This window comes from Lepisma saccharinum, chromosome 2 (genome assembly GCF_977018435.1).
Source record: "Lepisma saccharinum chromosome 2, izLepSacc3.1, whole genome shotgun sequence".
In the NCBI taxonomy this organism is placed as follows: domain Eukaryota; kingdom Metazoa; phylum Arthropoda; class Insecta; order Zygentoma; family Lepismatidae; genus Lepisma; species Lepisma saccharinum.
Window position 1 is genome coordinate 171,990,600 of NC_139230.1, and position 17,741 is coordinate 172,008,340.

Consider the following 17,741-nt stretch of genomic DNA (forward strand, 5'->3'; position numbering starts at 1 on the left):
GGTTCCTTTATTGGCTAATAAGTGATAGTGTTCGTATCATTTTGCAACGGTCGGAGTGGCCTGTTTTGTCTTTTTTTCTAAACTGTACATATTGCCCTTGTTGTCACATGCCTGTTACTTTTCAGAACGATTTGTGTGCTCTTTCTGTAATAATATAACCATTGAGTATATGTTCGTACTCTTATTTTCGTTACTTTGTACACTTTCCCACAGCGTTCTTATCATTTTGCAACGCACCTTAGTTGAAGGGGGTGCTGAAGGGGTGCGCAAGGTACCCTCGCGCCGCCCCTGCAGGCCGGGATTCTAACCCGGGACGACTGGCGTCGTAGCATTTCAAAGTTAAATTGTTTAACATTCTATACATACATACGAACATGGATAAACGATGATATTTATTATTATTAATTCTTTAGATAAAGGTAAAAGATGGGCGAAAAAGGGAATTTTTTCCCCCTTGCAAAGAGAGAAATTGTGCTTACAGATTGTGGCAACACTGCCCATATCTGTGCCATAATCTGTGATTTGTGCACTTCTCGCTTAGATAAAATGTTTACAATTTTTTCTAAGTTTTAAAAGTGTTGGAATTCATTATGATAAAGAATAACATACAACATATATCGCTTATTCGTTTCAATGGTTGAATGTAGTTGTAATGGAGATATTTAGAAGCAACAACATTTAATTGCACAAACCTTTTTTTTTTTTTACTTAGTGTAACGTATTAATCTGCCCTGTAGGTAGATCCCATCGAAAATCATGGCTATGTGGCTTTACAATACCCTACGATACATTTGCAACATGGATTGTTCAAAAGCGAATTATAACTAATTCGGAAGCATGATGTAAGAGTATAAACCGAGAACCATGGAGTATAAACATATTCAAAAAGCAAGATTGGACCTGAATGGGAAGAGATTTTTCTCTGGAAAAAGTAATACAGCAACAGATGACAGTGAAACTCAAGATGGAGAAGGGAAGGTGAAGAATAAATTAATGTCGATGTGGAATAATATGAAATATGGTAAGAAATCAATTGTCTAGCGCGCCTAGATAAACCTCTTGTCATGCATGTTATTTTTCTACTGTTTCTATGTTTGTTTGCGAAATTGGCGAGAGCTAACATTTTACAATTCTGAGCGTTGTAAATTAGGGGCATGCATGTCATTCCCCTCCTAAAATTATTGAGGTACTTGTGTATGGAAGGATTGTTATTCTTCCTAGAATGCTTGTAACAATGGTGTACATAATGCAAATCTGTAAAAATCTACTTTACAATATTGAAGTGCAAGGAAGAAACGGTAAGAATTGACAATATAGAGAAAGTCTGTAATTTTGTTAATTTTCGGTATACTAACTAATTTCGGCCTCCTAATCACGAATCTGTTGTAAAAAACCGGGGGTCACGTCTGGAAATTGTACATTTTGATGAAACATTGTTCGTTAGCCCCAAAAACCATCCACGGGTAGCCCCACAAATGATTGACGTTAGCCGCAAAAACCATCCACAGGTAGCCCCAAAAACCATCTGCGGGTAGCCCCATGAATCATTCACATGAGGTTAGGTTAGGCCTGTTAGGTTAGGTCCCATTAGCATTCATTTCGAAAAAGTAGGGTTCGTACTAAAATTGAACATCATAAATAATTTTCTTGTATAACAAAGGCGTGGTTAGAAACCATAACAGGAGATTACATTTTCGTTCGTAAAACTAAGCATATACACCTATATATATAAAAAATTCAATTGGCTTTTTCTCAAATTTCCAGACGTGACCCCCGGTTTTTTACAACAGATTCAGGATCAGGAGGCCAAAATTAGTTAGTATATCGAAAATTAACAAAATTGGAGACTTTCTCAATATTGTCAATTTGCTCCGGAAGAAACAATAAGAACTCCACAAGGTGATCTTTTCTTCCATTTTTTTTTTTTTTTTTGAAGGGGTAGGGATTGAAGTTGAGATTAGCAACAGATTGACAGTTAATGACATGCTTTATGAATGTTACAATGTAATGCAAACATTCCCACACTAGTTTTAGAAAGATAATTATGGCTTGCATAAGGTTGATCATGTATCAAGATGTACATATTTTGAGAAGGGTCCTTCGTACAAACCATCTTTTTATGGAGTAAATCACTCCCATAATGTGTAACAATAAAAAAGATCCTGGTTTGATATCTGATAGAGGCATATATCACTTTAAACTGTAGATCCAGTCCCCATTAGCCTATCTGTGCAGAAAGTGGACTTTTAAAACAAAAACTCAAAAAATGAAGAAGGAAATTAGTGTGTAATGTTAAGAAAAAAACTTGTTTGTGCTTACTGATAAAGTGCAGTCCATCAATTTGAAATAGTTCTTCCTATTGTAATTGCCCCGTCTAGTTCGCTGCTGCACTTTTTGACTGTCTCTGCACTTGCGCATCTACAGAGCATTCATTCACTACGAGACTCAGCGGCAAGCGGCCCAACGTCAGCGCTTGTTTTTCCCGGTGAATGGGGTCCACGACAGTCGCTCGAGTCTGTTGTTAAAATTACAGTTTTCATATTGTGTACTAACCTTGACTACAGAAGGTGTTGAAAATGATGTCCCTCTGCTGCAACACATTCCTGGCATCTCCAAAGGAAATTGACATTTACACGTGCAAGTTCGTCTACTGTAATTCACCCGATTTCTCGCACAATACTCTCTTTTAACTCACGGATGGTGTGCGGATTGTCTTTGTATACTTTATTTTTTAGATTTCCCCATTTTTCTTTCCACTTTTATTCAGAACTGACCTTGTTACTCTAAACGCTTTTACGAGATTTAATATAGTGGTCCTATGTGGAACGGGGACACCAGGAAATTTAATTGCAAAACGTCGTCACACTTCTCCACAATTCCTCTTTCCGAAGTAACACTCGACAAGATAAATTCTTTGTTGTAATGTAAACTTTTGTGGTGCCATATTAAGCCACAATCTTCAACACACGGACATGACACAACACAACTTCTGAGTGAGGATTATACTGGCGTCAGTCTGCAACATCAACAGAAAGGGAAAGAAAGGGAAGGCAGAGCGAATAAAACAGACTGTCGCAGACCCTGTTCACTGTGAAAGACAAGCGCTGACGACGGGCCGCTTGCTGCCTTAGTCTCGTTGCGAATGTCAGGGAATGCTGTGTAGTTGGTTACATGGTGCAACACCAGCTTGTCTACTTCGTTGGTTTGGAGTCAAGTAGTGTATTTGGTGTCTGCACCATTTGTACTACGTTCTGGAGAAGTGTAGTGCATGGTCACGTGATGCGTGCTAATTAATCAAATGAATGTTTAGAGCAGGCTTTAGTTGAATGTCATTTCCTTGCACCAGCCTAACACCGGGATACACCTGCAATACACGAAGTGTCCTAAGAGTGCAGCAAACTAGACAGGGCTAATATTTTAAAAACAATGCAGAATACAGTGTGCACATCATGCTGCAATGCCAGAGGTCCTAAGTTCAAATTCTGGCCTAGGCATGTGTGTGTTTGTGAGTGTCCCACCATCAATTTTATCATATCATCACTCATCCTCATCACAACAATTAGACAAAGTGGCAAAAAAGCAATACATAACAAGAATAAAAATAAATCAAATGTTGTGCACTTAAGTTCACTAGGACATCCTGGAACCTAAAGCTTTATTACTCTAAATGCAAATATCCATTGGCAAACCCTTCTCTTTAGGTAATTCAAATCAACTTCCAGTTGCTGAATGCTAATATCTTCATTAAACATGTACCTGTTATACATTGGCCAGATACTTTTTTTGCAAAATGATTTTTTTTGTTTGTTTGTTCCATACACCTATACACATGGTTACACAGTTAGCAGCCATTTGTTGAGTGTTGCCTAGAATATAGACTAGTGCTAGCATCTGCTAAAAATTTTAGCATAGTTTTACTTGTACAATGTAGGCGTCCAATTGGCAGAATTTTGTTTTACATATTGCATTTTTTGTGTGAATAAATCCTTAACTTACCAACAAGCTTATGTGATAAAGTTAGATTGCCGTAGTATCTAGAATTAGCATCTAAAATTTTTGAGAGCAACAACTTTTGCAGTTGATTTTCAGTATTAAATTTTGCCATGTTCTTATTGTAACTTAAAAACTTGAGACTTGAATTAGTCATTCATTCTTAGTTTTGGACTTTTAACCACTGTTGGATTTTTAAAAAATACCAATGTTTCGGAGGCTGATTCTGCCTCCGTCTTCAGGGTAGCATGTAATATACTAAATGATGTGTTTGGACGGTGTCTATTATGGAGAGTGAGAGTAAATGGTTTCCCTGGAGGATTATTCTCGGTGGCCAAGGCTCCAGCTCATCTGTCTGTCACAAGGACCTCTTATACATCAAGGTGCCAGGGAGGATTTTCAGTGGCTCAGGCTCCACTTCGTCTGGTGGTCACGTCAAGACCTGTTTTTCTATGTAAGCTGCATTGGTATTTTTTAAATTCACACAGTGGTTAAAAGTCAAAAACTAAGAATGAATGAATTACCACTGATCAGCTACAAAGAAGAATTTAATTAGTCATGGTTACACCATTGTGTAATGATTTTTACAAGTTGTACAGAAGTGTGAGGAATGTGTTTAGAATACTGAAAATGATTGTGGAAGTAAGTTTAAAGTAACGAGAAACTAATTTGTGCATTTTAAAAATGCAGAAAGTATTAAGTTGTCCACGCGGTCTAAGGCATCATGCTTTGGGCTGCGGCTATGGGACATGCACAGGTTTGAGTCTCCTGAGGGAAGCTTAACAACATTTCTCCTGAGATTTTGGCATGTGTATGGGACCTGTGGCCATCCACCATCGTGAGGAAATTGGGGAGCTATGAATGAGTAGCTTAACCCGGTTATGAAAACCTACAAGGATGACTGGGGTTCATTCTGCTTACCACATGCCACCCCATAACTGGTTGGATGATCTACCCTCTCGGACGAGTGAATGAGTAGAATCAGGTGGGACTGAGTTCAGTAGATAGTGGATCAGATGTAATTAGTGCTAGAGAAGATGGAGAAAGTGACTTGTGTTGACGATGTGTTAGTGAGTGGTACATATTCGTGTTCAGAATGTGAAAGTGATTCTGTAAAACTTCAAAACTACCTGTCAGTGCTAGACTGTAACATAAGCATAATTTTTTCATTAATATCTACCTTAAAGTGTACTTATATAGAAAACTGATTTACTTTTGTAGAAGCAGTATACGTAGTAGGGTTCTAGAATAATTATTTTCAATTTTTTAAAATTCTGAAAAATCCTCAGAAAAAACTTCGCAGCGAAGGCCACATTCGTTTGAAAAAGTCTGCAGCGAAAGAGTTAAGAGATTTAGGGAGACCTGGTCGACCATAGACAACAAACAGTATGGTAGTGGGATAGAGCATGTCAGTATGCTGGAATGTCAACAATAACAGATATGTCAGAAACAGCATAGAAATGATTACCACAAATTATTAGAATTGATTATGATATTCTTCGGTGGTTGTCCCCCAAAAGGAGTCTCATTTTGCTTTTTTGGAGCTCTGAGCTATGCTTGCTGTATGGCAAAGACTATTTACGACTAAAAAAATATATTTATTCCAAGATCAATTGAGTATGCATTTTTCTTATCAGATTGTATTTACAATTTTAGTTCCTAGCACCGTTGACTGTGAACCCTTTGCATCTGGATTACATTTTTTTATTCAAATTAATCGAGTATTAAGGCAGTAGGTCCAGAAATTAGTAATGCTGCCATGAAACAAATTTGCAAACCATTTATGGCATCCTCGCCAGAAACTGTGGCATTCGCATTCTTTGATGACTAAGTTCTACTAGGCAATAAGCAACAAATGGCTACTGCTAAGATGACTACAGAAGACAGCAATGCAGAAAATCAAATTAAACGATACATTGTTGGTAGTGGAACCTCAACCAATTGAAAGATAAACACTCCTATGGTTTTATTTCTGCTGATTGAAGATGATGATCTCAAGATTTTCAATCTACACAAATTTTCTACGGAACTGTCCATCTACACTTGGAAAGATGAAGTCAAATTCTGACATGAGTTGGAAAACATTGAAGTAGTTTATGACATGGCAGAGAGAGGAGTGAGGCTAATTCAAGAATATCAGAACATTCTGGCCAAGAATGAAAAACAAAAGCTATGGCCAATTGAAGCAGTAAAATGTAGTATATTTTAATTGTTATTATTTCCATTTTATATTTTATTTTGTGAAGTACTTATTTCTCTTTTGGTTTCAATCTTTGCTCAATATATTGGATAAATTTTCTTGTACATGCAGAAAACAGTTGTATTCAAAATTGTCTTTCAATTACGCTTGACTATTATTTTGGAAAAATATTAAAACTTGAATGCCTTTAGGGGTCACATTTAAAAAGTGCAATTGAGCTGAAATTTTGCATGGCACACTTTTTTATATTTTGCAACAAGATTAGGGGTTGGGAGCAGAGAATTTCAAAAATTGAAATATAAGAGCTACCTTAGTGGGGCCATATTCCCACATCCCCTAAATGAGCCTTCATGGCATTGTGCTTTATACATGCGAAACTTTACCTTTCACCTAACCTTTACATTACTATGCAACCTTAAAAATTAATAAATATTATGGCATAATATTAAAAATTATGTTAAACGTTTTTTTGACTTACATAAAATTAGGTTTAAATTAGTTACCAAGCACTAGATCCAATGAACCTTTTGTGACCTGGTATAATTGATGCCACGGCTTGGTACTGGGCCATGGCCTTGCAGTTGACAAACACTCACCAAGTGCATAGTGGCCTTACAACTGAGGCAGAAACTTAAAAGGATTGACCCAAAATGGCAAAAGAGCCATTTATTTTTTAACAAATCTGGCTCTTATTCAGAAAAAAGAATATTGAATTCCACATTTTTGCTGAGGTAAAAAAAGTAAAGTGCTCCTCTGTGCTTATCACCACGCCATGAAGGCGTATGCTGAGATAGACTAATTGGGACTGGAAATATACTTTAACATGGGATCTGAATCACCATGCTGCCATTGGGGATTGAACCTGGGACCCCTTGATCACAAGGTGACAGCAGTACTTAACATTCGGCGCTCAATTCATTCAAGGCTCATTCTTACCATACATTTATATACATTATTCTTATTTATTTCTTGTAGCTGGGATACATTCAAAGTCATAATTTTGACATTTACATGTGTTCATAGTCTTATTGTCATGGGCTTGACACTTCACATTAAACATAAAAAAGTGGCAAATGAATTTTAATGGATTGCAAACCATTACTCAATAATGTAGGTTAAAATATGAAAATGCAGTTAACAAATAATATTTGTATGAAAATGCTTTGCACAAATAATCAAAATATAAATATCAAATAGGCAAACAATACAAAGGAAAGGGGGGGGGGGTTGAGGAAAAATAAGCAAAAAATAAATCCAATGGGAAAATGCAAGGAACAGGTTAACTGAACAACAGGATATGAACATGCATAAGGCAATAAAATTGGGACTTATTGGTGCATGTTTTAATATTGTCAGGAAGAACATTCCATGTCTTAGCCACCACATAACCAAGTGATCTTTGGCTGTACCAGTTGTAATTAGGCTTGGAAACTTCCAGATCATTAGATGTGCATGATCTTGTTGTTTGGATGTTTACGTTCTTTCTAAGTTTTAATTTACCATGAAGAGGTGAGGATTTATTGTGCCTCGTAATTAATTCTTGAATATATACGAGGTGCATCCACAAAGCATTGCGCCAATTGACATTCATCGTCAGCTCTGTGAGGTCTATGGGCCGAACATTATGAGTAAGCAGATGGTGCGTCGCTGGTGTCGGCAGTTTTCGGAAGGTCGTCAAAGTGTCCATGATGAAGAGCGCAGTGGGCGTCCGTCCCTCATCACTGATGATCTGGTTGAGCTGGTGCGGCAACGCATCGTAGAGAACCGTCGCTTCACGATTACGGAGTTGAGTAGCCTTTTTCCGCAGATATTGCGATCCGTGTTGCATGAGATTGTCACGCAGCGCCTGCTGTTCAAAAAATTGTGTGCCAGGTGGGTGCCGAAAAACCTGACACCCGAACACAAAATGAAACGTTCAGGAGCAGCACTGACATTCCTGCAACGGTACCATGATGACGGCGATGATTTCCTCGACAGGATCATCACGGGCGATGAGACGTGGATTTCGCACTTCACCCCGGAAACCAAGCAGCAGTCAATGCATTGGTGGCATAGTGGATCTCCGGTCAAGAAGAAATTCAAACAGACACTGACGGTACAGAAAGTGATGTGCACCGTGTTTTGGGACAGGAAGGGCATTTTGCTCATTGACTTCCTCCCCAGAGGTGAAACGGTGAACGCTGACCATTACTGTGAAACACTAAGGAAATTGCGATGTGCCATTCATAACAAGAGGCGTGGCATACTTACTGCAGGTGTTGTGCTCCTCCATGACAATGCTCGTCCACATATGGCTCTGTGTACAGCAGCTGTTTTGACGGAATTTGGCTGCGAGTTGTTTGATCATCCACCTTACAATCCTGATCTGGCTCCCAGCGATTTTCACGTTTTCTTGCACCTCAAGAAATTCCTGTCCTCCGGTGAGCGTTTTGGCAACGACGAAGAGCTGAAGACGTCTGTCACACGCTGGTTCCATTCACAGGCGGCAGAGTTCTACAACAGTGGGATCCAAAAGTTGATACCACGATACGACAAGTGTCTCAATTCTGGTGGTTGCTATGTTGAAAAATAGCTGAACCTTTGCTGTACCTGTTGCCAATAAATTGTTTCCTGAAACTGTGTTGGTTTTTTTTAAAGAAATAGGGAAACTTACTTTCTGGATGTGCCTCGTATTATGGTAATTTGTATATTTTATGGAGACTCTGAGAACTTGCATTATGTGAACATTTATGAATAATTCTTAAGGAAATGCTCTGAGTAGTTTCCAGCTTTTTTAAGTGTGTGATGTTTACACCCATGAGTAAACTACAGTGCATTCCCTGACATTCGATACGAGATTTGGCGGCAAGTGGCCAGGCGTCAGCACTTGTCTTTCCCGGTAAACGGGTCTGCGACAGTCACATGCTACAGTCTGTTTTTTTCTCTCTCCCTGCCTTCGCTCTCTTTCCCTTTCTGTTGACGTTGCAGGCTGACGCCAGTATAATCCTCCCTGGGAAGTTGTGTTGTGTCGTGTCCGTGTGTTGAAGATTGTGGCTTAATATGGCACCACAAAAGTTTACATTACAACAAAGGATTTATCTTGTCGAGTGTTACTTCGGAAAGGGGAATTGTGAAGAAGTGCGATGACGTTTTGCAATGAAATTTCCTGGTGTTCCCGTTCCACATAGGACCACTACATTAAACCTCGTAAAAACGTTTAGAGTAACAGGGTCAGTTCTGAATAAAAGTGGAAAGAAAAATGGGGAAATCTAAAAATAAAGTATACAAAGACAAGCCACACACCATCCGTGAGTTAAAAGAGAGTATTGTGCAAGAAATCGGGTGAATTACAGTAGACGAACTTGCATGTGCAAATGCCAATTTCCTTTGGAGATGCCAGGAATGTGTTGCAGGAGAGGGACATCATTTTCAACACCTTCTGTAGTCAATGTTAGTACACAATATGAAAACTGTAATTTTAATAGCTAACTCTAGTGATTGTCGTGGACCCGTTCACTGGGAAAGACAAGCACTGGTGCTGGGCAGCTTGCCGCTGAGTCTCGTAGCGAATGTCAGGGAATGCTCTGTAGAAGTGTATTTGAAATGGGGTAGTATGCAAATCCGAGAATAGAACCAACTAAATTCTTCATGAATAAATTTACATAATGAGCAAGATAAGTGTAGGGTAGGCTTAATTTTGTAAATGTATTCACCAATGTGCGCATTAAAATTCAGGTTTCAATCTATTACTACTAGGCATTTCAGCTCATGAACTAATGGAATGATTTTACTATTAAGATTAAGTTCGGGAATGTCAGTTTCAAGTTGATGTTTAATGTGTAGAACAATTGCCTTTGTTTTTGAAACATTGGGTTGAAGCTTATTGTTACAGTACCATGAATAGTTGGTGAGCAGTGTCGTTTCTTTTATTCAAGTTTTTTTTAAGTTAATTCCATGGTAAACAAGGATGCAGTCATCTACAAATAAATTAACTGGAACATCTTCATCATTTTCACCGATGATAGAACCTTGTGGAATTCCACTCATAGTTGGGAGAAGAGAGGAGAAGGTGCTTACCCACCTTTGAAGATGGTGAATTTTCTCCATGTAAAATTGCAGCAGATCTTCCAAGTGTTTCACCACTGCATTTATTATTGACTCTATTAGTGACAAATTAGTGTTAAAACTACTATCACCTCGTTTGAGCCTGTTGAAAGACTGCTTGCTGGAGAGGACTTCTTTCCTGGTGCCTTTGTTTACTTACAAGTTTTACCAGAATAAAAATAATTATTGTGCGCAGAATCCTTCTTCACACATATTGCACTTAGAACACACCTAACATAATCACTTCGTAATCACTGCTTTTCTACTCTTCCTCAAAGCTTGCTTCACCTGATTTTGTGCTTTCCACAGTATTATCTGTGGGGAATTGTCTCTTATTGGGATACTGCAATGTGATCTGTTGTCTTTGAAAAGCTGATGATTATAATATCTGTCGTAGGTTCCATCCACACCAACTGCCTGCCAAAATATATTATTCACCTGAAGACGAGAGAAGAGGTGTTCTCTTGAAACATAGTGTTGGAGTAGATATAAGAAGTAGAAACAATAGACATGGATAATGTTCAATTAACATTACATGGTAACCGATGTCTTTGGTGTTTTTTTTTAAATCACTCATCTTTGACATGTATAAGTACCATGTGGATTATGCGCAGGCATTTTTTTTTGTTTCGAATACTTGAACAATGGATGGTGATTATACATGATCTTTTCATTCTTTACCAACTGTAGCCCCTCAAGAATTACATTATTATTTTTAATCGACAGATTTTGATGTTTTATGTAACATAAAATTGGTTCCAGCATGCAGAAAAAACAAATAACGGAGATATTTGATCCCAAAATATAGCCTGCATAAGTAAAAACTTCCACCTCAGAGTACTTTCACTGCATTTTATTAGTAAAAACGGTTTGTCTGCACACTAAAATAGTGAAAGAACATGTTGGTAATTGCTATCAGCTCCAAACCTAACACTTCTAACCTAACGATGTAAAATCATTGCTACTGTTGTGGAATGCCATGTTTGGTGGTATATTCACTTGAGTGAAGTTTTCAGGCTGTTCTGCTTCATGCTGAGGTAACATACATACTTTACTTCACAATCACACATTTCTGTGAGCTAAAAAAAACTGAAAGTGTTTGTAAACAACATAATATGCATAAACCATGAAAAATAAACCATTAATTCTAATGGGTTCTATTGGGTTCCGCTGCAGGACTGGAACCTTTTTTCTCGCACAATTTAAATTCGGTCCAAGTCACATATTGTTTCATTGAAAAAAGGTTCCTGGACAATATTTAAATTCATCTGGGAAAAAGGGTTCCTGGACCATATTTAAATTGAGCTGGAAAAAAGGTTCCTGGATCGAATTGGAATACTTTATACATAAAATGGTTCTTTACGGCCTAGAACCCATTTACACTTGCTGATTTCCTCTTCTGGATGGAAATTGAATTTATTTACAATTCCTGGAAATAAACAACCCTAGGGTTATAAAGGATCCAGAAATTCATACATTCTAATGGGTTCTATTTGGTTCCATAACAGGACCAGAACATTTTTTCTCTCGCCCAATTTAAATTCAATCCAAGTTGCATTTTGTTTAATTGAAAAAAAAAACATTCCTGGATCGTATTTAAATTGATCTGGAAAAAATGTTCCTGGACCATATTTAAATTTAGCCAGAGAAAAGGTCCCTGGACCAAATTTAAATTCAGTCTATAAAATGGTTCCTGGATTGTATATAAAATTCAGTCTGAAAAATGGTTCCTGGACCGTATTTAAATTGATCTGGTAAAAAGGTTCCTGGACCGAATTGAAATACTTTACGGATAAAAAGGTTTTTATGGTCCAGAACCCATTTACGCTTCCTGATATTCTCTCCTGGACCGGAATTGAATTTATTTAAAATTCCTGGACCTTGAACAACCCTGGTTTTTACAGAAACCAGAAATTTGAATTTATTTACCATTAGAGTAGTTGGCATCTAGGTAGCCTGAATTAGTCACATATTTTATAACATGTTTTCAGAATTATAATATTGATCTTGACTTTATTTTTATTTATTTTTTTAGGATGGTCGGTGAAAATGAAAACAAATTTCTCCAAAGATTCTCCAGTGTGTTTATTGGGGCAGCTTTATCATCGTAGGTCGAATGTTTCTTTTGATAGTGGAGTTCCTGAAGCTCTGCCACTTGATAGTGGAGTTCGTGAAGCTCTGCCAGAAGATAATGTGGGATTTGAAGATTTTAAGTTGGACTTTTACAGCAGATTGTGGTTGACGTACAGAAGGGAGTTCCCAATTTTAAATGGCTCCAACTTCACTACAGATTGTGGCTGGGGCTGTATGCTGCGTAGTGGACAGATGCTTTTGGCACAGGCACTTGTTTGTCATTTTTTAGGGCGAGGTAAGTGTAGTTCTACAGTTCATATTTTCTTACTTCTCTTTGCTCAGCCAACCCCAAGTTTGTCTTGCCACAGAAAAGTTAATTCTGATACTTATATGAGAGTTTGGTAGTTAGTTACAGTTAAGAGGAATTGTATTTAAAGATTATCTAATATGTTTTCAATGATTTCAATATTGTTGCAGTAGGATTGGCTGAAATTTTGCATCTCTTTTCTAGAATTTGTTCTAAATGTGTTCTTTTACAGCTGACAGAGTTGTGCAATAATGTTGTTGTGCAAGTCAAAATGTTCTGCTGTGTGTGGGGGAGGGGGTCAAGGTGACTCACAATAGGCTGATTTTACACCATAAATCCACTATTTTCAATACATCAGACAAGAAGAGAGTCTGACAAGAGGGGGGGGGGGAGGAGTGTTACTGAATACTCAACTTCATATGCTTCCTTTTCCTCCCCTCTTCAACAAATTCATATAATTTTAGTTGTTATAAGTAGAATGCTCCTGGAGTTGTTTACATTGAATGTTATGTTAGTAGAAAAATGTGTTATTTTCAAACATCTATTTGCCATAGAATTTATACTATACTCAAATTCAATGCCAATATTAGAACGCTTTACTACCAAGTTTGGAAACTAATTATTAACATCATAAAAATGTTACAAACCAAAGTGAAAATTGGTTTTTACTTTTCCAAACAAAATATAGTCTTTACACACAGGTTATGCAAACCTTTCTGCTGCATTCCAAGCATATGGGCAGAGAATACTTTATACATTTGTAGGCAGTCTTTCTTTCTTTGGCATAGTGACACTTGCTGCACGATTTTCTTTTAATCAACTTATCTGAAGGAACGAGATAAGATAAAGACAGTGATTTTCTAGCTGACCCAAGTGATATTCTAAATAGATGGAAGAACTACTTTAATGACCTTTTAAATGTCCATTTAGGAGATAAATCAGAAGTGAATGAAGTACACACAGCAGAACCTTTAGTTCCAGAACCTAACTTGACTGAAGTTAAAGATGCTATTAAAAGGCTAAAGAATAACAAAGCACCTGGCATTGATTTAATACCAGCTGAGTTAATTAAATATGGTGGAAATTCATTAATATGTCAAATTCATAAATTAATTTGTTTAATATGGAATAAAGAAGAAATCCCTCAACAGTGGAAAGAATCCATAATTGTTCCTGTGTTTAAGAAAGGTGATAAAATGAACTGCAATAATTACCGTGGAATTTCTCTACTCTCAACAACATATAAAATATTATCTAACATTCTTTTAACAAGACTAACCCCATATGCTAATGAAATTATAGGTGATTATCAATGTGGATTTAAACGTAACAGATCAACTACTGATCAAATTTTTCACATCAGACAGACACTTGAAAAAAAGTGGGAATATAATCAAAATGTCCATCAGCTATTCATTGATTTTAAAAAAGCATATGATTCAGTCAAAAGAGATAAACTATATAATATATTAGTAGAGTTTGGAATACCTAAGAAGCTTGTTAGTATGATAAAAGTATGCACCAGTGAAACAGAAAGTAAAATTCGTGTGGGTATTAATATGTCTGACAAATTTACAATTCATGATGGGTTAAAACAAGGAGATGCATTATCTCCATTGCTCTTTAATTTTGCCTTAGAATATGCTGTTAGGAAGGTAAAAGAAACTAAAGAAGGACTAAAATTAAATGGTGTGACTCAGTTGTTAGCATATGCAGATGATGTAGACTTACTGGGGGATGATGTGAATACAATTAAGAATAATGCTAAAATATTTTTCAAAACTGCTAAAGAGATAGGTTTGGAAGTTAACAAAGAGAAAACTAAATATATGCTTACAGGCCGAAAGCAAGTGTTAGGTAATAATCAAAATCTAATTATTGATAACAACTCGTTTGAACCAGTTTCCAAATTCAAATACTTAGGAGTAATATTAACAAATGAAAATTATATTAAAGAGGAAATAAAAAGTAGGCTTAATTCAGGAAATGCATGTTACTTCTCTCTTCATAAAATTTTGTCTTCTCGTTTAATATCTAAGAAACTAAAAGTTAAAATATACAAAACAGTAATTTTGCCTGTAGTATTATATGGATGTGAAACTTGGTCCCTTACATTGAAAGAGGAACATAAATTGAGAGTATTTGAAAATAAGATCCTTAGGAAAATATTTGGACCTAAAAGGGATGAGGAGACAGGTGAGTGGAGAAGGTTACATAATTTAGAACTACATAATTTGTATTCATGTCCAGATATTATTAGAATAATTAAATCAAGAAGACTTAGGTGGGCAGGCCATGTGGCACGAATGGGAGAGGAAAGAGGAGTTTACAGGATTCTTGTTGGGAAACCTGATGGTAAAAGACCTGTAGGAAGGCCAAGACGAAGATGGAGGGACAACGTTGAGATGAACCTAAGGGAAATAGGTAGGGATGGAAAAGAGTATATACATCTTGCTCAAGATAGGGAAAGATGGAAGGCCTGTGTTGCTGCAGCCATGAACCTTCGGGTTTAAGAAGGCTAGAGAGTTAGTTAGTTATCTGAAGGAACTCCTTCGGGGCAAGCTTGTCGATTGTCTTCATTGAGAGTCTTCTTTATGACTTCTTTGACATCACGAGGTAAGTTCGGGATAGAAAGTTGGTTGTTTACAGGGGCTCAATCAGTTCTAAGGCAAGTCTCTTTAGAAATTCAAATCTTGTTATCATAAGTGAATCCCTGTAGCTGAGGTACAAGATAAATGCATTCATGCTGCATACATTTATCAATCTGTAGAAGACCGCTAACGACCATCGCCTTGTCCTTCTACCAAAGATATACTCTGGTAATCTAGGGGTATCTAAGTTTTCTTCAGAATGATTTGGCTCACCATCTAACAGGGAATCCTCATCTTCTGAAGACGACTGCTCACTAGCATCTTCTTCCTTGCTTATAACAAAGTCCTGGTCTGCATCTGAATCGTCAATCACATCGAAATCGCTGACACTATCACTGCTGTCACTGTCTTCCAGAATCACCGTTGAACACACCCAATAAAGTTTTTGTCTGTTGAACAAACTCTGTCGCTATTACCTCTTGAAGTAAAGGGTCGATCCATTGCACTTTACAAAGACGGCAATTGCAATATAAAACAATATTTAGAGTGATATTTACAGCAGTTACGCTGATATTTACTTATTTACACTAAACACGGTTATGTTTACAAAACTTGAATTTAAAAAAAAATTACAGAAATGTAATGCAAAAGACCTGGTATAAGAGACCAGGAAATTAATGTAAATCCTGCAGTAAAGCATGCATTGGTAATAAATGAATGAGTATCATTTGGTAATCTATTTTCCATTTATAATTATGACAGGAAAATTCATGCAATTATTGATTTATATGATTGATTCCGTAATTTCGAGCTTAATGGTATTTTGTATTATTTCAGACTGGAGGTGGTGTCCAGATCAACTGGCAGCTAGTAAGAAACTTCAGGAAGAAGATAGACGTCATAGAAATATAATAAAATGGTTTGGAGATAAGCCATCCCAGATCAGTCCGTTGTCTATTCATACGCTAGTTACTTTAGGAGAAAAGTGTGGCAAAAAACCTGGTGATTGGTACGGCCCAGCATCTGTGGCACATTTGTTAAGGTTTGTTTTTACTACTTCTAATTATACTTTTATTAGGGATGGGACAGATTAATCAGTACTCTATCGGTATCGGCCGATATAGGCATATCGGTATATCAGTAAAATTACTGATTATTTTACTGATCTGATATATCTATGAATATCTTATAATTTAGTGCAAAATTCTGTAATTTTGTTGTAATTTTTATGGATAATCTGCATGCCCTACTCTTTAAAAAAGTAAATGTCTAAAAATGCAACTTCTTTTGCACTGCAGTCACCTCAAAACACACATCTATTAAGGAGGTCAATGAACCATTAAAGTTCTTCAGGGCCTATTTGGAATTTTATATCAGATCAGTATTGGTAAATTTTATATCAAAAATTTCATATCGAGCCATCCCTAACTTTCATAGTGTATTTGCTTGCTTTATATAAGAATAAGAATGATATGTGAAGTATAAATATATCCAAGATTGAGAAAATTTTTGTATTAATGTAATTAGTGGCTCAGAAGTATTAGGATATACCACCTATAACTTCTTCACCAGATGACATAGTGATTAATGCTCCAAAACAGAATGAGTTGCATTGGAATTGAAGGGACATTGTTGCAATTTATGTATCACTCTTTCCTCTTGATATTTTCTCATTTATTTATATTCATATTTGCTATGTATACAGTTTTCTTTGTTGTTGAAAACTTATTTAACAATTTGTCTCTTCTAGACAAGCTGTTGAGCAAGCAGCAGTAGTGAATGAAGAGTTTAGAGATTTGACTGTGTATGTATCCCAGGACTGTGCAGGTATGTGTAATTCGCTGTTTTCCTGTAAATTCTGCTAAATCTCTTTATGTAAAATATTTTCAACTCTACAGAAGGTTGTTTCACGTTGATGGTAACGATTTCGATCACCAGGGAGGAGCACGTAGGCACAGCGCAGAGCAGCCAGAGCCAGTAGGATGAAAGTACTGTGTGTTAACTTTCAAAGACGATGGTTGGCGTGTGAGTGGGTGTTTATATGGAACCAAAAATTCCAGTCTTTTGGGAGGGGTACATCTGTGCCCTTTCCGACGTTGGTTATAGTTATAGCCAGATAATTAAACAGTGCCACATGAAAGCATTCCATGTGTCAAAGAAGGGCATCAATGCAGTGTTGAATTGCCATAAAGCTTGCACCGTACCTGTTGCTGGAACCAGTCAAAGTGGGCCTCGGACATATCGGAAGCCCAAGCGTTCCTCCGATGTTGTGCGGAAAGTGAGATCCTTGGTGCGATGTGAAAACCCTGCAACGCAAAGAGTGATTGCACAGGCAGTGCAATGTTTCCCTGCAACTGTGAATCGCATCATAGACCAAGATTTACAACTTGTGCGGAAGCACAAGACTCAAGTTCATAAGTTGCATGCCTCACATGTCCAGGAGAGGAAGACCAACAGTCGTAAGCTCTACCAACGCCATCTGGCAGGGGACCGCTGG

The 17,741-nt window shown here is 37.1% G+C and overlaps 1 protein-coding gene across 1 annotated transcript in view; it reads left to right on the plus strand.

Annotated features, from left to right (window-relative positions):
• The first annotated feature begins 504 nt into the window (after positions 1–504).
• Positions 505–17,741, plus strand: part of Atg4b (Autophagy-related 4b) — a 39,174-nt gene continuing 21,937 nt past the window's right edge. The window contains exons 1-4 of the mRNA XM_083117721.1: positions 505–1,021; positions 12,309–12,641; positions 16,082–16,286; positions 16,995–17,071. Coding sequence (XP_082973847.1) covers positions 865–1,021; positions 12,309–12,641; positions 16,082–16,286; positions 16,995–17,071 — 772 coding nt within the window. The 5' untranslated portion in view covers positions 505–864. The remainder of the gene's footprint in view (positions 1,022–12,308; positions 12,642–16,081; positions 16,287–16,994; positions 17,072–17,741) is intronic.